This window comes from Oncorhynchus gorbuscha, linkage group LG05 (genome assembly GCF_021184085.1).
Source record: "Oncorhynchus gorbuscha isolate QuinsamMale2020 ecotype Even-year linkage group LG05, OgorEven_v1.0, whole genome shotgun sequence".
Taxonomy (NCBI): Eukaryota; Metazoa; Chordata; class Actinopteri; order Salmoniformes; family Salmonidae; genus Oncorhynchus; species Oncorhynchus gorbuscha.
Window position 1 is genome coordinate 31,507,029 of NC_060177.1, and position 27,102 is coordinate 31,534,130.

At 44.2% G+C, this 27,102-nt stretch overlaps 1 protein-coding gene across 1 annotated transcript in view; it reads left to right on the forward strand.

The window, feature by feature from the left end:
* si:ch211-186j3.6 (neural-cadherin) overlaps nucleotides 1–27,102 on the forward strand; it is a 252,531-nt gene that overhangs the window by 149,483 nt on the left and 75,946 nt on the right. The window contains exons 16-21 of the mRNA XM_046349618.1: nucleotides 1,082–1,225; nucleotides 3,113–3,396; nucleotides 4,345–5,959; nucleotides 6,507–6,600; nucleotides 7,664–7,848; nucleotides 14,686–14,912. Coding sequence (XP_046205574.1) covers nucleotides 1,082–1,225; nucleotides 3,113–3,396; nucleotides 4,345–5,959; nucleotides 6,507–6,600; nucleotides 7,664–7,848; nucleotides 14,686–14,912 — 2,549 coding nt within the window. The remainder of the gene's footprint in view (nucleotides 1–1,081; nucleotides 1,226–3,112; nucleotides 3,397–4,344; nucleotides 5,960–6,506; nucleotides 6,601–7,663; nucleotides 7,849–14,685; nucleotides 14,913–27,102) is intronic.

Below are 27,102 nucleotides of genomic sequence, written 5' to 3' on the forward strand. Positions count from 1 at the left end.
GCGTTGTCCGGGTTAGGGGTAGGCTGTCATTGTAAATGAGAATTTGTTCTTATCTGACCTGCCTAGTTAAATAAAAAAAATATATTTAAAAAATAAAGAGGATTAGAGACTAGGGGCTTCAGAGGGATGGAGACTCCTCCCAGAACAGAATAGAATAGGGCCTTCAACCCTCCATCCCTCACTATCCGTCCATCCCCTCTCCCGCCCAGTAACAGGCACCTACAGCCTGTCTTATACAACATACTGACATGGTGGTGTGAATCGTGGGGAAAAAAACACATTCAAACATGCAAACACACACACGTTCTCAATCTCTCTCTCCCTCTCACTCGACGAAAGAGTATACCGAATGAAATTGGAGGAGCCCAGGAGCAGGGCGATGTTGTGAGCGATGACAGCTGTTCAAAAAAGAAAAGAAAGAAGACTAGACACCAGGATAGAGGAGTATTGAGGAGGGGTCGTAAACACGACCTTGATGCAATAGCAGTGTTTACGAGGAAAGAGCAATCTGTCACGGTGTTGACGCTGCGTACTTGCCACGCTTCCCTGTGTGTGTCTGGAACACAGGAGAGGAGGAGACAAATCAATCGACGATGGCTGCATCTGCCCAACAGATATGTCCTCCTTCTCCTCTCCTCCGTCAGACTCAGAAAGGCGTAAAAAGTTGGAGGTTGTGGCTTGTTTTGCTGCTAGGCTGCATTATCTCTGTGTTAAACTGTGAGCCCTCCTTGCAACCAGCTTACATAATTGATCTTATCTTGAAGAGTGTATTGCAAATGATGTTCCTTTTCATACTCATATCAAAGGGAGCATATTATATTGGGATGGACCCCACTCCCTCCTCCCCTCATGGTTCTCTTTTCACATCTGCCTACGGATTGCTTCAGAAAGGAATGAATCAGACGGAGAGAGAGGGAGAGATGTGAGGAATAACAGAGGGTGAAGATAGGAGGATGGAGGGAGAAATAGAGGGATAAAGAAGAGCGAGGGAAAGAGGGGGGGGGATATGTTCAAGTTGACAGAATAAGAGCGGGACTGGCGTTTAATCTCTCACTCTGTGCTCTCTCTCTCCTTCCTTCAGACACGGCGTACGTGAGGGTTTTCATCAGCGATGTGAACGATAACAAGCCTGTCTTTGCTCAGACGGTGTATGAAGTCGACGTGGATGAGGATGCAGACGTGGGCTTTGCCATCCTCACTGTCAGTGCTAATGACGAGGATGAAGGTAAGTGGTGGAGAGGGAGGAAATACTTCCCTGTCATTCACACTCTCCCGGGGCTCAGTGAACGTGTGAGAGGTTACGAGGGCTCTCCATCTATCCCCAGGTCATGACCCTGAACAAAAACAGTACGGTTGAGATGCCCTAGTTGTCATCAAGGCAAAGGGTGGCTACTTTGAAAAATTTCAAATATAAAATATATTTGGATTTGTTTAACACTTTTTTGCTTACTACATGATTCCATATGTGTTATTTAAAAGTTGTTATGTCTTCACTATTATTCTGCAATGTAGAAAATAGTCAAAAATAAAGAAAAACCCTGGAATGAGTACAGTAGGTGTGTCCAAACATTTGACTGATCCTGTATGTTTCACATCGATTTCATGTTATAGATTGTTGGTGTGTCATATAACTTGTCAAGGTACTGCAGTGTATACAGAATATAAATCAGCTTTTCTTTTCATACAAACTGCATAAGTCTCCATGTGGCTTCCCCAATAGCTCAGAAAGGACATCCTTAACATCCCAATAGGCTCATCAACTCCCAGGCCGGGGACTGCACACACACACAGCACACAGCAACACTACTCTCTCTCTCGACTGCAGCAAGCCCTATAATAACTCTCCTCCTATGGGCACCATCCATACCCCTCTCCCATCCATCTCAACCTATACTAACACACTGTCATTTATTCACCTGATTCACCCTCATTCAGCCGGCTCTAGCTCACACGGACCGCTACAATAAATCCATTGTGAAGCATATCATCTCCTTCGGTGCTGCGCCAGCTAGCTAGCACGGTGAGGGCTCTTTATCAGTCCGCTATGGGAATAGGAGAGAAGGGGGCGTAGCTTCATATTATCAGACATTTATCATGTCGGAGCGCGTAGGCCTGTGGAGCAGCAACCACCTCTCTGTGATGAATGGGCTCGGACGCGCCGCCAGCTCCATCTCCACAATCTCAACACACAGTGCCCCGCGTGAGGGGACAGTCTCCGGGCCACTTTTGGGTAATAAAGCACACACACGGGGCCAGCTATGCTGATGGGCCGACACCCCAAGCAGATTATCACTACTGAGGGACCCAGGGAACTAGGAACACAGAGAAAGAGAGAGAACAGAGTGGGAGAGAGAGAGAGAGAGAGAGACAGTGAGGTCTTTTTCCTTTACTGTGCTGATAAGAGTTCCTGGAAGTGGAATCAGATCGTTTCTTTTTGTTCTCCTGCTGTCAGCATACCAGCTTATAGCCAGGGGAAGTGGGACGGGTTTTTTTTTAACACGTACAAGTGGGAATAAGATTTCTTGTGTTTGTTTTTTCATTTAGTTTGTTTACACTGCGTTGCTCGCTCTGTGCATGCATGGTCTCCACTGGGATTTGATCTCAGCCGTTTGAAGGGGGAGAGGAAGCTCAAATGAAAACATATCTATTCACAGGTCATTCTAATGTTTCATTAGCACTGTTGCCAACACAACAAAATACTCAGGATTAGGGATTAGTCCTCTGCTCTGTTCTGGCGTCCTCACTTTCATGTTGCAAATAACCTATGAATATCTTTTCTTTGGAGATTCCTCCATTCTCCCTCTCTTGAGTTGTAATGTATTGACTCTGACTGAGACTCCATTGAGTCTCCTCTCAATTATTGGATTCTGTATATAACTCCTGATCAGCTACTAGACCCTGTTACAATTGCTTTGTGATGCATAAAAATGAAGAAACTTCCTGAAATGTCCAGCAGAACTGTTACCTGGATTCAGTCAGAACTCATTGGAAAAATACAACTTTGATTCCTGAAAAATGTTAGCTATATATGTTAAATTATATGTATGTGATGCTCATGGTGTCCATATTCTGCTTACTACACACGTCTTAGTTACCACATCGTTCTGTTTAGGCGCCAATGCTAAGCTGCGCTACCAGATCACGTCTGGCAACACTGGCGGGGTTTTTGACGTGGAACCAGAGGTGGGCACCATCTTCATCGCCCAGCCTCTGGACTACGAGCGGAACAAGGGCTACAAGCTGCTGGTGCTGGCGTCGGACGGGAAGTGGGAGGACTATGCGGATGTGATGGTCAACGTGGTCAACAAGAACGACGAGGCGCCAGTGTTCACGGTCAACGAGTACTACGGCTCTGTGACTGAAGAGCTGGATGGATCGCCTGTGTTCGTGCTTCAGGTATGTTTGAAACGCTCATTGAGTCACGCAGTCATCTTCATTTGTCACGTTAATTGTGGCAACAGACACAAGTGATCTATTCAGTCATCACCTGTATTAGCAGAAAATGAGGGAGAATCGTACGATATCAAGGATTAGACTTCTGAAGTCTCGTGAGAGTATTTTGCCGCCAACTCAACCGTGTTGTACAACTCTGTCAACGTGAAAGAGTGACATTTTCTCTTTCTGTTATCATTTGAACACTTTTCCCTCAGTATCTCAAGAGCTTCAAATTATAAGGCCCTATCTGCATTTTTGTCGAAACTGAGTTACTTGCATAGCGTTGCTTTGTCAAATATTCTGTACCCACTGCATACCCTAATTCAAGTTCAAAAGAATACAAGATACCAATCATTCCAACCAATTATCTCAGAATCATCTTTTTGCAGATGGAACCTTATAATTCCAAGGTCACACAATTCTGTCATTCAAAATGTGAGTCATTGTGCACCAGGAGGTTGCAGACACTCTATTTCCCAAGCCTTTATGTCCTCAGACTGAATTGCATGAGATGACATCATGCTATTTCATAAGGTTCTTCAGACGGGACATCTGGTACTAGCTTTAGACCATTAGCAGTTTCCCCTCACCACTCATTGGTTTCATTTCACCTACAGTACCTGACGCTCTGCAATTCTCATGATAGATTTCAATTCTCGTGGTAGATGTTGCTCTGCCTGGGGATTGATTTGGGGCTGAGGTCAGGAGAGTGAAAGTTGTGCACGTAGCCGATAAACTAGAGTTGATCACTGTGCAGAGCAGGTAGGTGTGAAGTTAACACTTCAACCAACCTGATGGATGACACCAAGTCAGCCAGCGTAAATAATTAAACAGTGCTGAACTCCATAAAAGAAGTTTGCAGACTGCAGATTAAAAAGCTTCACAAGCACATTCCCTTTGATGTTGTAGGTAACTGCTACTGACCCAGATAAGGATGCTGACCAGGAGGCCCTGCGGTACTCCCTCCATGGCCAGGGAGCCGAGAGCGAGTTCATTATTGATGAGGTGACGGGGAAGATCTACGCTCAGAGGACTCTGAACCGGGAGGAGCGGGCCGTGTGGAGGTTTGTGGTCCTTGCCACAGATGAGGGCGGCGAGGGTCTGACCGGATTCACTGACATCATCATCAACGTGTGGGACATCAACGACAACGCGCCCATCTTCACCTGCGCCCCCGATTGTCATGGCAACGTGCCGGAGAACTCTGCCCCCGGCACCTCTGTCATGGAGATGACGGCCACCGACCTGGATGACTCGGCCGTGGGCCAGAACGCTGTGCTGTCCTACAGGATTGTGGGTAATGCGGGTACAGGTGGCGGCGGCTCTGACATGTTCAGCATTAACCCGTCCACGGGCACCATCTCGGTGGCAATGAGTGGCCTGGACCGGGAGCAGGCAGAGACCTACCTGCTGATGGTGGAGGCCAGGGACGGGGGTGGCATGATGGGCACGGGTACCGCCACCATCAGGGTGACAGATGTGAATGACCACGCACCCAGGTTCACGGAGCGATCCTGCCTCGCCAGGGTTCCTGAGAGCAGTGAGCCCAACACGGTGGTGCTGGAGCTGTCTGCTGAGGACTGGGACACAGGCGAGAATGCCCAGCTCACATTCAGTGTGGTGGCAGGAGACCCAGAGCAGAAGTTTTCCATGGTGAGCCAACGGCAGGAGCAGCGTGGCACCCTGAGGCTGAAGAAGAGGCTGGACTACGAGAGGCCCAGTGAGCAGCGCTTCAACCTCACCCTGAAGGTCGAAGATCTGGACTTCTCCAGCTTTATCCACTGTGTCGTAGAGGTAGAGGACTGTAACGACCACGCACCCATTTTCATCGCGCTCTCCCAGCCGCCAGCGCCCCTGCCCGAGGATGTGCCCGTGGGCAGCAGCGTGGCCAGGCTGACGGCCAGCGACTCTGACTCAGGCCAAAACAAGGAGATCACCTACAAAATCCTCGAGGAGTCAGACCCTCTGGGCCAGTTCTCTGTAGACCAGTCTGGTCTAGTCACTGTGACCAGCGCTCTGGACAGAGAGACAGCTGCGCAACACAACCTGGTCGTCCTGGCTTCTGACCATGGCTCTCCGGCCTTGACGGGCAGCGCCACCATTCAGCTGGCCCTGCTGGACGTGAACGACAACGGGCCAGAGTTTGAGGCAACGTACTCTCCAGTGGTGTGGGAGAACGTCTCTGGTCCCCAGCTGGTCAGACTCAACCAGACTTCCACACTGCTGCGGGCCGTAGACCGAGACTCAGCAGAGAACGGATCTCCATTCTACTTCAGCCTTCCCTTAGAGCTACACCACAGCAACGACTTCTACCTGCAGGATAACGGAAACGGCACGGCCACCATCACAGCCCTGAGGGCCTTCGACCGGGAGAGGCAGAAAGAGTTCCTCCTACAGATCATCATGAGTGACAGCGGCCATCCACCCAAGACGGTCACCAACACTCTGACCATCACCATAGGAGACGAGAACGACCATGCTCACCAGGCGGGAGAGAAGGAGATTTTTGTCAACAGTCACAGAGGTGAGATCACTGCCATCATCAATACACTATAGCACATGTATTTAGGCATAGCACAGCACCGAGAGAACAAATTCACAAAGCAATATATGAATGAGGAGCAAATCATTTGACCCTCAGTCTGACCTTTTCCAGGGCTTGAAAGTTTTGCTTCAACTGGGAGTTTATGGAAAGAAACCATGTCTCTTTTGTTGTTCTGGCGCCTTTGTAGAGTAAGAGCTGCTATAGGTGCGAGCAATTAGGTATAGCTGATTCTCTTTTCTACTCTTCAGGGTTGACTATCTATTCCTGGTTTATACCTCTCCTTTCACAAAATGAGTCAATACATTTTGTTCCCCATTGTTGAAGTGCAGTGGAGAGTTGCTGGTAATATGTGTTGACTCGTTTATTTCAGACACATTTTCTTGTTGCCTTGCAATGACCATGATGGCGTTTCTCTAGCTAGCTGTTTTCAGAACAGTGCTCTTTTTGACTATGCCTCTTCGTGACACACACACACACACACAGAGAGACACACACCCTTGAGAAAATCTATGTTCTTTGCCGACAGGGAGGATGCCGACCACTGTCCTGGGGAAAGTCTACGCCCCGGATCCTGATGATTGGGACAACAAGACCTATGCCTTTGACGGACATGTGCCCAAGTAAGACATCTCTAGCTCTCTTCATCTGTATTTCTCTCTCTTTCCCTCCCTCCCGTCGCCCTCTCTCAACGCGCCATAAACCTTGAGAGTGATGTCTCTCCCGACAGCCTCTCTGTCATTGATGTTGTGGACCTGCACCTGAGACGAAGGAGCGAGACGAGCAGTGCAGAGGAACCCTGAGCGACAGGGCGTTTTTGAGACGTTTGCCTTGAGATCTCTGTGAAGGCTCAGCAGCTACAGCAGTGTTCGGAACATGTCATACCATGTGACACCTTCGACGGCCTCACATCCAGAAGCATGACGACTACCACTGCTATAGGCCTGCACTCACATACAGAAACGAAGATTGACTGTAGCTTTTTCCCCCCAGAGAATCTGTTCTTTCAACACACATAGCTACAGTATGTTGTTGAATCTATATAGAGTTAATATTTAATCTAGCATCTCTCATCTTCACTCGAGTAGAGAAACTTCTGCATTACTCAATAGGGAAAAGGTTGGAATCCAGTTGACTAATTTTGACACTTCATATTAAACACAGTTGGATTTGAAGATGATAAACCATCTCATCTCAATGTCTCCTTCACTATTTGATGTGCCTGGGATCTTGCTTTGATTCCCGGTGTAATCAAACTTGAATGAGTTCAATTACAAAGGAAGTATGAAGTCGTGGACCACAAGGAGTTGCTTCCTCTCATCTTTTGCTCTTATCCCTTTTATAATCTCCCCTTCCCTCCCCTTCTTTCGTCTATCCTCTCCTCCCTCCTCCCTCCCCCCTCCCCCTCTATTCTCTCCTCCCCCATATTTTCTTATTTTCTCTTCTTATATCCTCTCTCTCTTATCTATTCCTTCTTTTATTCTGCTGTTTTGAATCATTGTGTCTTAATCTCCTCGCTCTGGTTCCCAAAGTCTCTCAGTCATTTCTTCTCATTTATGTCAACCTAGTATTCATTCACAGTGGAGATACCACCAACTCTAACTACAGATGTACCCCAGGCTGCTCATTTTACATGCAATACATGAAGCATTGATGTTGCTGATGTGGTTTTTGATGCCTCCTCAGTTACTTCATCCTGAACAAGCGGACGGGATTCCTGATCATTAAGGAGAACACTCCCCCGGGCAGTTACGCGTTTCAGGTGTGCGTGTCAGACGGCGTGTGGCCAGACGCCGTCTCCGGGGTAACAGTGTATGTGAGGGAGCTGCGCGACGAGGCCATCTACAATTCTGGATCCCTGCGCCTGGCAGGTACAGTACAGTACACAAGTCCTCTGAACCTTGACCTACTGCATGACCTGGGACACATCAGGTGTCGGAATGTTTTATATGGTGTCATGTTATTGTATGAAGATGATTTCTTATGTTTATAAGAATGTATATTTTCAAGATACAATGTATGGGTTAGTAACAGTGGAAACAGGTCATTCTTGGAGGTATGTCATTCTGAATTATAATTAGACAATGTTTTGCTTCCTCAGCACTTTCATTTTGGGCGTCAATTATTGTCTGATGCACCGCTTGTGTGTGTGAAAATGAAATATACTCTGGAAGAGATGGTCTATGGCTGAGGGGATTTTATGATTTCTGAGATATTTAAATGAAAAGAGAGAGAGAGAGAGAGAGGAATAGCGGAGGGAGTCATGGCTCATATAAGCTGATAAAGGGATTTGCTTAAAAAAAAACGCAGCAGGCAATGTAGTCACACCAACCAGGAGCCGTTACATTACAGCTGGTGATTATATACGATGTAACATTATTTATTTAAAGGGAACTGGGTAAACAGGACGTTTTATAATATGCACTGTAAGTGATGAAAATGGAACCAAAATCTTCCGTAATCAATGTTTGTTTGCGCTCTGCTTCAGTCCATTTCATCTACAGTAGAGCCGCTTGGTTTCGTAAACTTCTTAGCCGGGTATTTCGAGTGCATCCTCTAAATGACAACAATATCCACTGCATTTAGAGAGCTGGAGAGTTTGTATTGATCGAAATGGCTCGTGGCATAAAATGTCTGTTGAAGGTGAGTGTTATTGGAAGCAATATGGCAACAACTGCTGTAGTGCTGAGAACTGAACCAGACTCAGACGCTCAACCAAGAGTGCAATTACCCTAATCAGTCCTGAGACCCCAGCAAGACTGTATTCATGTGACTTGTCCGCAAGCCCAGCCCATATATTTATCCTCACAATGAAGTGTTTTACCATTTTCTTTTTTAGGGAAACCAGGGCTACAAGTAGTAGAATTTAACATGAACACTTGCGTTCATGAGTTTTACTGTCAGATAGAAAAAACAAGGTCTGCCAAATCAAAACATTTATAAAAATGAATTGATATGAATATTGTAAGTACATCAATTGTTTCCTCAGTGGGAAATGATTATCCAACGAGTCCGTTTCGACTGTTTCAACTGTGTGGCGTTTCCCTAGAAGAACCCCTTACCTTCGAATGACTCCTGAGTAGCGTGTGAGCATCATAGAGCAATGTGTTCGTGAGCGTCTCCGATTGTCATAGAGAGCTTTTAGTCGTTTGTTGCTTAAACCATTCGGACTCTACAGACGTTTTTACAGAAAGATCCGGGGCCTCTTCGAGATCCACCCTTGTCTCACAAACACCGATCTTGCTCAGCCCCCATTTAATCACACAGACGTGGTTGGTGTCTACGGACGCAGAAGAAGTCGGCGATTCCAATGGTAAAACCCCGACGTCCGTAGCTGAAACACACAACGTTTAAACAGTGTTAGAAGTCCTAAACCGTGCGGTGTTACAGTGGGACACATTGGGTTAACTATACATCTGTAGACACAACCCAGGAAATGTTAAATGTCAACACCAAGACTGCCCCCAATCCAAATGCATTTGTAAACAGCAATTACCTGAAGGTAATTGGGATTGTGAAAGCCATTTTCAGGTTATTTCACAAATAAAGCACTCTGTAAACATTCTCATGGATTCCAAGGAAGGAAGGATTATGTAAAATTCAACTTATAGTATTACTGACATCGCTTCCTTGACATTTTAAATCCCATTTCAAGAACAAATGTGGAAGGCAATAAGGACATGTACTGTTAAATCTTATTCTGGGAGATTAAGGCTCTTTGTGGAAAACTTGCAGGAGAATATGATTGAAAGGTGAAATGTGTGATAAATAGTGAATCCTTGAGATGCCCACACCAGTTCACACAAGCATATATGACATATTCAAAGAAACACACACACACACACACACACACACACACACACACACACACACACACACACACACACACACACACACACACACACACACACACACACACACACACACACACACACACACACACACACACACACACACAGCTTTATTTTCGTGAAATTTCAGGACTTTTGGGGGGAGTAAAAATGTTTGACCATTACAAATCCTATTTTCCCTAACCCCTAACCGTTTAACCTGACCCTAAACCTAACCCTAACCTTAACCCTAACCTTAACCCCAAAACCCTAAATCTAACCCTTAAGCTTAAAATAGCAAATTCAGGACATGAAGAAGTCTTTTTTTTATGATTATTGTTTTCCTACCTTGTCAGGCCAACCAGGTGAATTATTAGGACATTAGGGTCCTGGTAAAGGAAGGTAGGAAAACAAGTACACACACACTCACTCTCTTTTGCTCTCTCTCTCAAACGCACAGCCCTCTGGGTAATGTCTTGTATGTGGGATAAAGAACTTTGAAACAGCTTGAATGTGTCTTTTTCTGGCTGGGAGATTAGTTAGAAAAAGGTTCACATTTAATCCTTCATTCCATTCTCCCCCTTCCCTCCCTTCTGTCTAACTCTGGGGCCCACCTCACCTGTTTGCATCTCTCCTGCTTCCTGCTTCATGCGATCAATAAAAATAGAAATTGGAAAAAATATCTTCAGTTCACCTCTGGGATTAACACCAATACTAACCTCTGAGTCTGTCTCAAGGTCCTATTGACCCAGTCAACTGAGACCCTCTGCTCTGTCACCATCAGTGTGTCTGTCTGCTGACCTGACATGACAGGGGCATGCTAGTCTCTTTTAATGGAGGTCCTCCTCCACCATTTTGGATTTGAGATCAAATGTTTTATATGAGGCAACAGTACAGAATGTCACCTTTTTATTTGAGGGTATTTTCATACATATCTGTTGCACCACTTAGAAATCAATGCACTTTATGTATCTAGTCCCCCCATTTGAAGGTGTAATAATTATTTTGACAAATTCACTTATGGTTTTCAGTTTAGTCAAAAGTTTAGTATTTTGGTCCCATATTCCCAGCACACAATGACTACATCAAGCGTGTGACTCTACAAAGTTATTGGATGCATTTGCAGTTTGTTTTGGTTGTGTTTTGGGTTGTTGTGCCCAATAGAAACGAATGGTTAATAATTTAGTGTGTCATTTTGGAGTCACTTTTATTGTAAATAAGACTAGAATATGTGTCTGAACACTTTTACATTCATGTGGATGAATTAATCATTGAAAGTTAAAGATGAAAGTGACTCCAAAATGACATTACATTATTTACAATTCATTTCTATTGGCCAGAACCACAGCAAATTGCAAATGCATCCAACAAGTTTGTAGTCACAAGCTTGATGTAGTCATTGCATGCTAGGAATATGGGACCAAATACGAAACTTTTGAATTAATGTTATATACTGTAAGTGAATTTGTCCAAATACTTATGACACCTTCAAATGTGGGAACTAGATACATAAAGTGCTTTCATTTGTGGAGTTGAATTCCAAAATACTATCCAATACTATCCAAAATACTAAACGTTGGGGAATTAGATTTTATTGTTTAATAGGCATCCCGTTAGCTGGACACCTGTCGACAACATCCGGTGAAATTGGAGGGCGCGCTATTCAAATAAATAATTGTAATATTAAACATTTATCAACATACAAGTATCTTATATCATTTAAAAGCTTAAATTATTGTTAATCTAATTGCATTGTCAGATTTACTGTACAGCGAAAGCATACCATGCGATTGTTTGAGGACGGCGCCCCACATCAACGTATTTTTCAACCAGCACAGGCTTCATAAAATCACAAATAGCGATTAAATAAATCACTTAGTTTTGAAAATCTTCCTCTGTTTGCCATCCCAAGGGTCCCAGCTACAACATTAATGGTAATTTTGTTAGATAAAATCCTTCTTTATTTCCCAAAAAGTCTGTTTAGTTGGCGCCATCAATTTAAGTAATCCACTTGTTCAAAATGTAGACAAAGGAATCCAAAAACCTACCACTAAACTCTGTTCAAACAAGTCAAACTACGTATCTAAACAATCTTCAGGTTCCCTAAAATGTAAATAAACTATAATATTTCATACGGAAAGAAGTAAGTTCAATAGAAAAGTGTCCTCTTCGTCACGCGCCCACAGACTGATTTCAAACTGTGACTCTTTGTACCAAAACTCCAAATTCTTCCTTGTTTTGGAAGAAACAAGCCCAAAACCTTGAACAAAGACTTTTGACATCTAGTGGAAGCCATAGGAATTGCAATCTGGGAGTTTGAATTGCATAAGACCCATAGCTTTCCATTATTAGAGCCTGGGACCTTAAACAAATCAAATAAATCAGGTTGGTTTTTCTTTGGATTTTTGACTACCATGTTAATTGTGCTATAGTCTCACACATTATTTTAACCTCTAGTGACACCCCATCCCGTGAACGGGACCGTTGTCATCATCTGACACTAATTAGCATATCGCAACAGACATAAATATTACTAGAAAATATTCCTATTCATGAAAATCACAAGTGAAATATATTGAGACACAGCTTAGCCTTTTGTTAATCACCCTGTCACCTCAGATTTTCAAAATATGTTTACAGCCTAGCATAGCATTTTGTCCAGCTAGCAGCAGGTAACTTGGTCACGGAAATCAGAAAAGCATTCAAATTAAATCGTTTACCTTTGATGAGCTTCGGATGTTTTCACTCACGAGACTCCCAGTTAGATAGCAAATGTTCCTTTTTTCCAAAAATATCATTTTTGTAAGGCGAAATAGCTCCGTTTGTTCTTCACGTTTTGGTTGAGAAATCGGCGTCACGAAAACGGCGAAAAATATTCCAAATTAGCTCCATAATATCGACAGAAACATGGCAAACGTTGTTTATAATCAATCCTCAAGGTGTTTTTCAAATATCTATTCGATAATATATCCATCGGGACAATTAGTTTTTCAGTAGGACCGATTGGAGTAATGGCTACCTCTGTATTTTACGCGAGAATCTCTCTGAGAGCATCAGGTGACTACTTGCGCAATGTAGCCGCCTACGGGTATTCTTCAACAGAAATGCGTAAAACTACGTCACAATGCTGTAGACACCTTGGGGAATACGGAGAAAAAGTAATCTGGTTGATAGCCCATTCACTGCTCAGTAGGGACGCATTGGAACGCAGCGCTTTCAAAACATGAGCACTTCCGGATTGGATTTTTCTCAGGCTTTCGCCTGCAACATCAGTTCTGTTATACTCACAGACAATATTTTTACAGTTTTGGAAACTTTAGAGTGTTTTCTATCCTAAGCTTCAATTATATGCATATTCTAGCATCTTGTCCTGACAAAATATCCCATTTACTACGGGAACGTAGCCCCAAGATGTTTTAAAGAATTGAACATCTGTAGCTGGACTACAGACAATTTATTGTTGAAAGTCAGCAGACATGCAGTTGGCATGTTACTGATAGTCTGTAGATAGTCCATCGGTTGATGCTCTACAAGTGTTACCATACCCTTAAATATATAACTTTTTATCTAATATCCAATAGCTTCAGTGTCCAAATAAATACTTAGGGGGGTGTATGTACATGTCTTTGTTTTGTGTGCGTGTGTGTGTGTGTGCGTGTGTGTGTGGGTTTGTGTGTATCCCCCTAATGCCCGTGGGAAGGAGAGTCAATGTGATCATTGCATTGGATCAAAGCCAGGTGTAAATCTGTCCCTCCATGTTAAAGACAGTCCCTGCCTGTCTCCCACAGCACTGGTAATGAGACCAGACAGATGGCTGCAGCATCCCCTCACTGAGCTCCATTTCCATTCTCTTATTGTCAATCTAGGATTCCTCCCTCTGTCTGCTCCCATGGCCTTAATCACACTGAGCAACACTGACACTCCTCGGGACCTAATGATCCCAGATTGACACAGCTCAGGTGTTCCCAGCATGACACTTAAAGCCTGCCGTCAGTGCGGGGATTAAGAGTTGGAGAGATGAGAGCACACAGACACACTACACATTGTCAGAAAGTTACACACACACTCACATATTTAGTCAGACAGTTACACACACTACACTTTTTATTAACAACCAAATTCAAAAACATGAATTTATTAAACGTTTCATTCACCAGATATGACTATTGGAGCCATCTCCCTTATAACTATTTCTAACTATGTCACTGATATCATTAAAATTGGATGAAATCTCTTTTCCTTTCCTTTCCACCTGTCTCCTGTGTGCTAAAGAGTTTCGATTGGAGCAGTAGGGGGACCCTGTCTGTGTCAAACAGGGCCCAGGGGACTGCGGGGAGTGGGGGTGGGCAGAGGTCAAGCCCAGGGCCCCTGCTCCAGCCCCAGCTCCCCTCTCTCTCCTAATCCCATGCTAGAAGGTGTCGGCTCAATTAGAGGAATCCTTGACTCAGGGGAGAGACGGCCTCAGCTCAGGAGCTCTCTCACCTTGGCACCCTCTCCTTGGCAACTCTTCCAAATTGAGGTTGAAGGCTGTTCCGTCCTCTACCTCTCAATATCCCTGACATAGCCAGAGGGGTCTTTTTGTGTGAGCGTTGGCTGTGACTGTGACAATGTGTAGCAGGGATGTGTGGTGTCTGTCTTGCTGAGCCAGGGCCAGTGGCTCTCGGGCGGGGAGAGGGGAGGAGATTGACAGGGCCTGTCTGGTCAGGTCTGGGAACACATTCTGTTTATTGCCTGTAAGTTTCTCCTGCTCATTGAAGAGATTGGGGGGATGCATTAATTTAGCCTCGGAAAACGAGAGGGACGAGTCCTCTGGCATATGTTCTATTCTGAACTTGTATAACTTTGTTTGTTTGTGTGTCTATGTGTGGTGTGTTGCAGACGTCACAGCGAAGGAGTTTATTGAGCAGCGTGGTAGCTTGAGGAGTCGCTATGAACTGCTGATGGACTTCCTGTCAGAGATGTTGGCGGTGGGCGTTGACGACATCAACGTCTTCAGCCTGATGGACGTCAGGGAGAGGACACTGGACGTGCGCTTCGCAGTGCACAGCAGTCCCTTCCTCAGAGCAGAGAGACTACAGGGATACCTCGCCGCTCACAAACAAAAGGTAATGATGACCCTGGAAGTTATCCTGTTGAATACACTATGATTTTCTTTGAGTAAGAAAATGAAAATAAAAGAACGATTGTGTGATTATTTTGACGAGCCTCACTCATTAAGCATCAGAAGATGCAACCCTAACTTGACCCCACTGAAAATATACACAGGATAACTGGACAGAATACATTTCCATATGTGGTCAAATTATGGAAAATACAGTCACTCAGGATTGTTGCCTATTTTGAAGAGAGGGGGATTTCAATCGAAAAAATGTGCAATATGTATTTGCGTAGCCTTCTGTTTTCCACATAATGAAAAATGTAACCCTCTCGTTTTTTTGAGCTGGTTTTATGTGGATGTTACTAATGGATTATGTAACATTGCAATGTCAATTACAGTATAATATATCTGAACGGCTCGTGTGGCGCTGTCACTTTGAATACATTAGTTATAGCAGTATTGGACTGTATTCACCAGACCAGCTATAGATTATTGTGGGCTGTGGAGCCTTACAGTGTAGTTGTTACACAGGGACAATCTTTAAAGTTAAACCAGACCATTACTTTGCCCAGTGGTTAACCGTGTTGGGCCAGTAACCAAAAGGTCTCTGGTTTGAATCCCTGAGCCGACTAGGTGAAAAGTCTTGAGCACAAAACCTGTGTTTGCTCTTTTAAGTCGCTCTGGATAAGAGAGTCTGTAAAATTACTAAATGTACAATTCAAAATTGTAATCATCCTCCTTACCCAACACTTAGTTTCGGCTTCCTTCTGTTCTGACATCTCTTCATTGAGGCGCACATTCACTTCCTCTTTCATGCAGTTGAAAGCTAGAGAGAAATAGTGTAGGGAGAGAAAGAGAGAGAGAGAGAGAGGAGGATATACCGAGGTAGAGAAGGAGAGAGAAATCAGTGAAAGAGAGAACGAAAGACAGAAATAAAGAGAAAGGGAGAGAGAGAAGGAAAGGAGAAAGAGAGGTTGGGGATGCTTCAGGTGTGGCTTGTGGTTGGTCTGTGCTCTATCATCTGGATTCCGTGTGCCCCTCTGAAAAGACATCGATCACAATGAGATGTGAAGTGTGGCGAGGGAAGATGAGCGCGGAGAGGGAAATAGGGAGGGGGGACGGCTGCGGTTATTAAAGTTTGCAATTCTACAGTAATGCTCGGAAATGTGAGAGGCATAAATGGTATTTTCTCTCTCTCTCTCTTTCTCTGTTTCTTTCACGGCAATAGAGATTTCCCTTGCTGGTACAGCATTTCAATTGTTAGTGCACCCCTGACAGTTTTAAGAAAGAACATATTGGTTTGCTGTGGTTAAATCCACTGATATGTAGACCAAGTTCTATGTGTCTAGAGAGAAGGGACGTTCTAGTTGATTTTGGAAAGTGAAAGGGGACCCTTTTGTGTTATAGATCTCTGCTTCCAGGCCTTTTGTTGTGTGACTTCATTTCTGGATTCTGTCATGTAAAATGGGTTATCTGGATACATGGCCAATCCAAAAAGAATTATAAGTAAGTTGTATCGAAATATCCAAACATAGCCCTACATACTCTTTGTCTTGCCAGTAGATGATATCGTGAAGGAAAATGCCTCCCCTAAGTCCCATAATAAAAACTGTATTTTGAAGTACACTACATGACAAAAGAAATGTGGACAACGCATTCCAAAATCGTGGACATTAATATGGAGTTGGTCCCCCTTTTGCTGCTGTAACAGCCTCCACTCTTCTGGGAATTGGAATATTGCTGCGGGGGCTTCCATTAGGCCACAAAAGCGTTAGTGAGCTGGTCAGGCACAGATGTTGGGCGATTAGGCCTGGCTCGCAGTCGGCGTTCCCAATTCATCCCAAAGGTGTTCGATGGGGTTGAGGTCAGGGCTCTGTGCAGGCCAGTGAAGTTCTTCCACACCAATCAGTCATTGTATGCTGTAATGTTAAGATGTCCCTTCACTGGAACAAAGGGGCGTAGCCCGAACCATAAAAAACAGCCCCAGACCATTATTCCTCCTGCACCAAATTTTACAGTTGGCATTATGCATTCGGGCAGTGATTCATCACTCCAGAGAATACTTTTAGATTGCTCCAGAGTCCAATGGTGGTGAGCTTTACACCACTCCAGCCGACTCTTGGCATTGTGCATGGTGATCTTACGCTTGTGTGTGGCTGCTCGGCCATGGAAACCCATTGTGCTTCCAGAGGCAGTTTGGAACTCGGTAGTGAGTGTTGCAACCGAGGACAGACGATTTTTACAGAAATGTTTGTCTATGGAGATTGGCTGTGTGCCCGTCAGCAATGGGTGTGGCTGAAATAGCCGAATCCCAAAATTTGAAGGGATGTCCACTTACGTTTGTATATACAGTGGCTTGTGAAAGTTTTCACACCCTTTGCATTTTCCTTATTTTATGCCTTACAACCTGGAACTAAAATAGATTTTTGGGGGGTTTGTATTATTTTATTAACACAACATGCTTTGAAGAAGCAAAATATTTTTTATTGTGAAACAAACAAGAAATAAGACTGCAAAGTCAATACTTTGTAGAGCCACCTTTTGCAGCAATTACAGCTGCAAGTCTCTTGGGGTATTGGGATTTTTGCCCATTCTTCAAGGCAAAACTGCTTCAGCTCTTTCAAGTTGGATGGGTTCCGCTGGTGTATAGCAATCTTTAAGTCATACCACAGATTCTCAATTGGATTGAGGTCTGTGCTTTGACTAGGCCATTCCAAGACATTTAAATGTTTCCCCTTAAACCACTCAAGTGTTGCTTTAGCAGTATGCTTAGGGTCATTGTCCTGCTGGAAGGTGAACCTCCGTCCCAGTCTCAAATCTCTGGAAGACTGAAACAGGTTTCCCTCAAGAATCTCCCTCTCTCTCTCTGTATTTAGCGCCATCCATCATTCCTTCAATTCTGACCAGTTTCCCAGTCCCTGTCGATGAAAAACATCCCGACAGCATGATGCTGCCCCCACCATGCTTCACTGTGGGGATGGTGTTCTCGGGGTGTGTTGGGTGTTGGGTTTGCGCCAGACATTGCATTTTCCTTGATGGCCAAAAAGCTCAATTTTAGTCTCATCTCACCAGAGTACCATCTTTCATATATTTGGGGAGTCTCCCACATGCCTTTTGGCGAACACCAAACGTGTTTGCTTATTACTTTTTTCAAGCAATGGCTTTTTCTGGCTGGACTTCCGTAAAGCCCAGCTCTGTGGAGTGTACGGCTTAAAGTTATCCTTAAAGTGATCCAATCTCCGCTGTGGAGCTTTGCAGCTCCTTCAGGGTCATCGTTGGTCTCTTTGTTGCCTCTCTGATTAATACCCTCCTTGCCTGGTCTGTGAGTTTTGGTGGGCGGCCACCTCTTGGCAGGTTTGTTGTGGTGCCATATTCTTTCAAATTTGTAATAACGTATTTAATGGTGTTCAGTGGGATGTTTTTTTATAATAACCCAACCCTGATCTGTACTCTTCCACAACTTTGTCCCTGATCTGTTTGGAGAGCTCCTTGGTCTTCATGGTGTTGCTTGCTTGGTGGTGCCCCTTGCTTAGTGGTGTTGCAGATTCTGGGGCCTTTCAGAACAGGTGTATATATACTGAGATCATGTGACACTTTGATTGCACACAGGTGTAATTTATTGAACTAATTATGTGACTACTGAAGGTAATTGGTTGTACCAGATCTTATTTAGGGGCTTCATAGCAAAGTGGGTGACTACATATGCATGCACCACTTTTCCATCTTTTTTAAATGTAATTTTTTTAAACAAGTAATTTTTTTCATTAGACTTGACCAATTTGGACTATTTTGTGTATGTCCATGACATAAAATCCGAATGAAAACAAAATAGGAAAAACACCACGGGGGATGACTTTTGCAAGCCACTTTATAGTGCTTTGGATTGTGAATAGGTCATGTGATATTGGTAGAGTTGTGAGTGTAGTGGTGGAGTGTAGTGGAGTGTAGTGGTGGAATAGGCATGGGGAGAGGGAGCCCCTTTGTTACTTTTAAACAGTGTTTTTTTACTGCCCCTGATCTCCGACAGCCCATCCCTACACTATTTCTCCATGTATGCCCTTCTCCCTTCTCCTCTTTCTGCTCTCTCCCAGTCTGTGTGTGTCTCTGGCTTTGAACACTCAAGATCCCCCTGCAGCCTGCTGGGATTGAGGAAGTGGAAATCTCAGTATGCCCCTCCCGCAAAGGTTCTTCTCTCTTCTCCCCGTTTACCCCTCTATTTTCCTCCTCATATCCCTCTTATGCCCTGCCCCCCCCCCTAATTTCCCCCTCATTCCCACCCATACACATACCCTGTGATGTGGCGAAGGCAGAGACATACTGACAGAAACAGACAATGCCTAAAAAACATGAGATGAGAGATCCAGGGACAGGGTGAAGCAGGAAAAAACTTTGCTGGTAACACTTTCCATGACGTCCATATGCATAATGCATTATACATGTTCTCATAATGCATTATACAGACAATTTTGGTGGGATTATGAGCATGTCCTTATTTCTATTACAGCATGTTGGATGACTGTCATTCAAATTCCATTCACCAAGTTCAATGTAACTGCAATAGGTTTAGGCTACTGCATGATACTCTAATTGTCCTTATACCCATCATGAGGTTGCTACAACCTAGCCTATGAATGACAGATGACAGCGTAGGTGCACACAGGTCGAGAGACAAATGTAAGGTGTACCCAGAGGAGGACGAAAGCTAGACTTGGCACTCCGGTACCGCTTGCCATGCGGTAGTAGAGAGAACAGTCTATGACTGGGGTGGCTGGGGTCTTTGACCATTTTTAGGGCTTGGATGGCAGGCAGCTTAGCCCTAGTGATGTACTGGACCGTACGCACTACCCTCTGTAGTGCCTTGCAGTCAGAGGCCGAGCAATTGCCGTACCAGGCAGTGATGCAACCAGACAGGATACTCTCGATGTTGCAGCTGTAGAACCTTTTGAGGATCTCAGGACCCATGCAAAATCTTTTTAGTTTCCTGAGGGGGAATAGGCTTTGTCGTGCCTTCTTCACGACTGTCTTGGTGTGTTTGGACCATTGTAGATTGTTGTTGGATGTGAACACCAAGGAACTTGACGCTCTCAACCTGCTCCAATACAGCCCCGTCGATGAGAATGGGGACGTGCTCGGTCCTCCGTTTCCTGTAGTCCACAATCATCTCCTAAGTCTTGGTTACATTGAGGGATAGGATGTTATTCTGGCACCACCCGGCCAGGTCTCTGACCTCCTCTCTATAGGCTGTCTCATCATTGTCGGTGATCAGGCCTACGTACTTAATGATGGTGTTGGAGTAGTGCCTGGCCATGCAGTCATGGGTGAACAGGGAGTACAAGAGGGGAGTACTGGGGAGCTCCAGTGTTGAGGATCAGCATGGCAGATGTGTTGCTACATACCCTCACCACCTGGGGGCGGCCCGTCAGGAAGTCCAGGATCCAGTTGCAGAGGGAGGTGTTTAGTCCCAGGATCCTTAGCTTAGTGATGAGCTTTGAGGGTACAATGGTGTTGAACGCTGATCTGTAGTCAATGAATAGCTTTCTTACATAAGTGTTCCTTTTGTCCAGGTGGGAAAGGGCAGTGTGGAGTACAATAGAAATTGCATCATCTGTGGATCTGTTTGGCCAGTATGCAAATTGGATTGGGTCTAGGGTTTCTAGGATAATGGTGTTGATGTGAGCCATTACCAACCTTTCAAAGCACTTCATGGCTACGGACGTGTGCTACGGGTCTGTAGTCATTTAGGCAGGTTGCCTTTGTGTTCTTGGGCACAGGGACTATGGTGGTCCGCTTGAAACATGTTGGTATTACAGACTCAATCAGGGACATGTTGAAAATGTCAGTGAAGACACCTGCCAGTTGGTCAGCACATGCCCGGAGCACACATCCTGGTAATCCGTCTGGCCCTGCAGCCTTGTGTATGTTGACCTGTTTAAAGGTCTTACTCACATCTGCTATGGAGGGCATGATCACACGGTCATCTGGAACAGCTGATGCTCTCATGCATGCCTCAGTGTTGCTAGCCTCGAAGCAAGCATAGAAGTGATTTAGCTCGTCTGCTAGGCTTGTGTCACTGGGCAGCTCGTGGCTGTGCTTCCCTTTGTACTCTGTAATAATTTGCAAGCCCTACCACATAAGACGAGCATCGGAGCCGGTGTAGTATGATTCAATCTTAGCCCTGTATTGAAGCTTTGACTGTTTGATTGTTCGTCGCAGGGTATAGCAGGATTTGTTGTAAGCTTCCGGGTTAGAGTCCCGCCCCTTTAGCTCAGTGCGAATGTTCCCTGTATTCCATGGCTTCTGGTTGGGGTATGTACGTACAGTCACTGTGGGGACGATGTCCTCGATACACTTATTGATAAAGCCAGTGACTGATGTGGTGTACTCCTCAATGTCATCGGAAGAATCATGGAACATGTTCCAGTCTGTGATAGCAAAACAGTCCTGTAGTTTAGCATCTGCTTCATCTGACCACTTTTTAATAGACTGAGTCACTGGTGCTTCCTGCTTTATTTTTGCTTGTAAGCAGGAATCAGAAGGATAGAGTTGTGGTCGGATTTACCAAATGGAAGGCGAGGGAGAGCTTTGTATGAGTCTCTTTATGTGGAGTAAAGGTGATCTAGAATTATTTTTCCCTCTGGTTGCACATTTAACATGTTGATAGGAATTTGGTATAACTGATTTAAGCTGATTTCAGCTTACCATGATCAGCTTACCACTTTTGTTTCACATGTCAGACCAGCAACAACCAAACAGCTGTACTGAACATGCTGCTAAGTACTGCTAATGAGCATGATGATTTTAGGTCTAGTGTGTAATTATGGTTTGTTTCTATGACTGACTGTATCATTAAATGACTGTTCAGCTGGTGTTTTCTAAGAACAGAGCCATTGAGTACCCTCCTGTCTGATTGGCTTCCCGAGAGAGAGAGAGAGAGAGAGAGAGAGAGAGAGAGAGAGAGAGAGAGAGAGAGAGAGAGAGAGAGAGAGAGAGAGAGAGAGAGAGAGAGAGAGAGAGAGAGAGAGAGAGAGAGAGAGAGAGAGAGAGAGAGGGAGGGATTTATATTTATGTTTATTTATTTTCCCTTTTGTACTTTAACTATTTGCACATCATTACAACACTGTGTATACAGTTGAAGTCGGAAGATTACATACACTTAGGTTGGAGTCATTAAAATTTGTTTTTCAACCACTCCACAAATGTCTTGTTAACAAACTATAGTTTTGGGAAGTTGGTTAGGACATCTACTTTGTGCATGACACAAGTAATTCTCTAATAATTGTTTACAGACAGATTATTTCACTTATAATTCACTGTATCACAATTCCAGTGGTTCAGAAGTTTACATACACTAAGTTGACTGTGCCTTTAAACAGCTTGGAAAATTCCAGAAAATAATGTCATGGCTTTAGAAGCTCCTGATAGGCTAATTGACATCATTGGCTAATTGACATCATTGTACCTGTGGATGTATTTCAAGGCCTACCTTCATAATCAGTGCCTCTTTGCTTGACATCTTGGGAAAATCAAAATAAATCATTGAAAAACCTCCACAAGACCTCCACAAGTCGTGTTCATCCTTGGGAGCAATTTCTAAATGTCTGAAGGTACCACATTCATCTGTACAAACAATAGTACGCAAGTATAAACACCATAGGACCACACAGCCGTCATACCGCTCAGGCAGGAGACGCGTTCTGTTTCCTAGAGATGAAAGTACTTTGGTGCGAAAAGTGCAAATCAATCCCAGAACAAAAGACCTTGTGAAGATACTGGAGGAAACTGGTACAAAAGTATCTATATCCACAGTAAAACGAGTCCCATTTCGACATAACCTGAAAGGCCGCTCAGCAAGGATGAAGCCACTGCTCCAGAACCGCCATAAAAAAAAGCCAGACTACGGTTTGCAACTGCACATGGGGACAAAGATAATACTTTTTGTAGAAATGTCCTCTGGTCTGATGAAACAAAAATAGAACTGTTTGGCCATAATGACCATCGTTATGTTTGGAGGAAAAAGGGGGAGGCTTGCAAGCCGAAGAACACCATCCCAACTGTGAAGCAGGTGGGTGGCAGCATCATGAAGTGGGGGTGCTTTGCTGCAGGAGAGACTGGTGCACTTCACAAAATAGATGGCATCATGAGGTAGGAAAATGATGTGGATATATTGACGCAACATCTCAAGACATCAGTCCGGAAGTTAAAGCTTGGTCGCAAATGGGTTTCCAAATGGACAATGACACCAAGCATACTTCCAAAGTTGTGGTAAAATGGCTTAAGGACAACAAAGTCAAGGCATTGGAGTGGCCATCACAAAGCCCTGACCTCAATCCCATAGAAAAGTTGTGGGCAGAACTGAAAAAGTGTCTGCGAGCAAGGCGGTCTACAAACCTGACTCAGTTACACCAGCTTTGTCAGGAGGAATGGGCCAAAACTTATTGTGGGAAGCTTGTGGAAGGCTACCCAAGATGTTTGACCCAAGTTAAGCAATTTAAAGGCAATGCTACTGAATACTAATTGAGTGTATGTAAACTTCTGACCCACTGGGAATGTGATGAAGGAAATATAAAAGCTGAAATAATACTTTTTTTACTAGGATTTGTGAAAAACTGAGTTTAAATATATTTGGCTAAGGTGTATGTTAATTTCTGACTTCAACTGTATACATAATATGACATTTGGAACTTTTGTAAGTTTAATGTTTACTGTTCATTTTTTATTGTTTATTGTTTCACTTTTGTTTATTAGGTATTTCACTTGCTTTGGCAATTGACACATACGATTCCCATGCCATTAAAGCCAGTAAATTGAATTGAGAGAAAGAGAGAGAGACACTGTGCCTCAGATCCACAAAGGGGAAAGATGAGACCTGGAGGAATAAAAGCTCAGCATTCCCCGATAGCATGTTACATGTTACTGTAGCTTTGTCTGTGCATCGTCTCTTTCTGTTATTCTTCCCCTCTCTTTTCCAACTGTAGTTCAGACAAACTGTAAATCAGACAAATTCAAATCCAATATGGTCAGCAAAGCGTTTGTCAGTTTAAAACAAACAAATTAGCCTCAGGTCCAACCTGTATAATTTATCTTCCTGCTCCCTCCCGACCTTCTGGGCAACGATGTCCCAGTTTTCAGCATGTTCTTTGTAGGCCTACAAGTCCCTAGGGTGCCCTTTACTGTTTTCTCCACAGACTCTGCCCTAGGGAGGCATGGGTATTCTAGTCAAAGCCTCATGGGTGCCTCAAACTGTGTTTTGATAAAGCTGACAGTACAGTCATGCGCAAAGCATAAAGAGCAAACACGTTGCCATCCCTTCCCAGAGGTCATTTGGTCTGATATGAAATGTCTCTTCTGCCTGTATAGGGATTCTGGGTGTGCAGTGTTTGTCATTGGGCACACACCCATACACTCACATCCACACACACCATATTTCTCTGGCGAGCTTGTTGTGTGTCTTTCCAAGTGGATTGGGAGCTCTGCCATATCAGAAGGGTTTAACCACTCAGATAAGAAATGTAAGACAACCTTTTCAGGCAGTCTACACGGTAATGTGTCATTGGGGATGTTCATGCATGGTAAAGGGGTGCCAGACACATACGTTACATTTAGAGAGTCCTCGAGCTCGAGTGGACGGGTGGGAAGGGGAAGACAGCAGTGGAGATGAGAAAGGGAGTCGGGGATGTCTTTTGATACACATCCTGATGTTTCCCTTGGGTTCTCACTCTGCCCATGTTCCTTTAAGTGCTCTCATTGTGTGGGACTGGTCGAGATAAACACATACACATTCTGACATTCTCTTTAATGTTCACACACAAGCACTTACGGGTGTATTCTCAGAGGAACTCAACAAACTTTCCGCTCTTCTTTTCCAAGCACATCCACTCTCAGTCACTGATCAAATTGTACCAGCCGAGACACTTTAGTCTGCATAGAAACAACAGTTCAATTGGACACGTTAAGGTGGTAGAACTGCTACTTTTCCATTTGACATTTTACAATCTCCAAACCTAAGGCAGTGGAGCTCTGTTCCACTGAGGTTCTTCCCAATGAAACTCTGGCACAAACGATACAGTATACATTCTGTGCATGCATGACATATGACTGAAAACCATGTCTTTGTCTGCCCTGGTAGTGTCTGTGGTCACAGTGAAGAGGAGGGGGATGTAACTGTGCTTGTGGGGGAGGAGAAGGGGAAGGAGGGGGTGTCTCCCCTTTGCTGGTAAGCCAGACAGAGCGGGAGTCAGGAGGGGGTTAGATGGGAAGTGGGGGTGAGTGTGGCCCATCTAAGTGAAATGTGCAGTGGTACTGCGGTGCTGAAACCGGTTATCTCTGAATGGCTCTCCTCACCCCGCTTTCCCCTCACCACTGTCACTATATGGGCTCCACGAGAGAGAGAGAGAGAGAGAGAGAGAGAGAGAGAGAGAGAGAGAGAGAGAGAGAGAGAGAGAGAGAGAGAGAGAGAGAGAGAGAGAGAGAGAGAGAGAGAGAGAGAGAGAGAGAGAGAGAGAGAGAGAGAGAGAGAGAGAGAGAGAGAGAGAGAGGGATAGAAACAGGGAAGGAGACAGGAAGGAGAGAGAGAGAGAGAGAGAGAGAGAGAGAGAGAGAGAGAGAGAGAGAGAGAGAGAGAGTAGAAAGTATATGGTGTAGAAAGGGTATATGGTGTAGAAAGGGAGAAAGAGAGAGAGAGAGAGAGGGTATATGGTGAGAGAGGGAGTAAATGATTGGTGTAGAAAGGGTATATGGTGTAGAAAGGGTATATGGTGTAGAAAGGGTCTATGGTGTAGAAAGGGTATATGGTGTAGAAAGGGTATATGGTGTAGAAAGGGTATATGGTGTAGAAAGGGTATATGGTGTAGAAAGGGTAAATGGTGTAGAAAGGGTAAATGGTGTAGAAAGGGTAAATGGTGTAGAAAGGGTATATGGTGTAGAAAGGGTATATGGTGTAGAAAGGGTATATGGTGTAGAAAGGGTAAATGGTGTAGAAAGGGTATATGGTGTAGAAAGGGTATATGATGTAGAAAGGGTATATGGTGTAGAAAGGGTATATGGTGTAGAAAGGGTATATGGTGTAGAAAGGGTATATGGTGTAGAAAGGGTATATGGTGTAGAAAGGGTATATGATGTAGAAAGGGTATATGATGTAGAAAGGGTATATGGTGTAGAAAGGGTATATGGTGTAGAAAGGGTATATGGTGTAGAAAGGGTATATGGTGTAGAAAGGGTATATGGTGTAGAAAGGGTATATGGTGTAGAAAGGGTATATGGTGTAGAAATATGGTGTAGAAAGGGTATATGGTGTAGAAAAAGGGTATATGATTTAGAAAGGGTATATGGTGTAGAAAAAGGGTATATGGTGTAGAAAGGGTATATGGTGTAGAAAGGGTATATGGTGTAGAAAGGGTATATGGTGTAGAAAGGGTATATGGTGTAGAAAAAGGGTATATGGTGTAGAAAGGGTATATGGTGTAGAAAGGGTATATGGTGTAGAAAGGGTATATGGTGTAGAAAGGGTATATGGTGTAGAAAGGGTATATGGTGTAGAAAGGGTATATGGTGTAGAAAGGGTATATGGTGTAGAAAGGGTATATGGTGTAGAAAGGGTATATGGTGTAGAAAGGGTATATGGTGTAGAAAGTAGAAAGGGTATATGGTGTAGAAAGGGTATTTGGTGTAGAAAGGGTATATGGTGTAGAAAGGGGTGTAGAAAGGTGTATACGGTGTAGAAAGGGTATACGGTGTAGAAAGGGTATATGGTGTAGAAAGGGTATATGGTGTGTAGAAAGGGTATATGGTGTAGAAAGGGTATATGGTGTAGAAAGGGTGTAGAAAGGGTATACGGTGTAGAAAGGGTATACGGTGTAGAAAGGGTATACGGTGTAGAAAGGGTATACGGTGTAGAAAGGGTATATGGTGTAGAAAGGGTATATGGTGTAGAAAGGGTATATGGTGTAGAAAGGGTATATGGTGTAGAAAGGGTATATGGTGTAGAAAGGGTATATGGTGTAGAAAGGGTATATGGTGTAGAAAGGGTATATGGTGTAGAAAGGGTATATGGTGTAGAAAGGGTATATGGTGTAGAAAGGGTATATGGTGTAGAAAGGGTAAATGGTGTAGAAAGGGTAAATGGTGTAGAAAGGGTATATGGTGTAGAAAGGGTAAATGGTGTAGAAAGGGTATATGGTGTAGAAAGGGTATATGGTGTA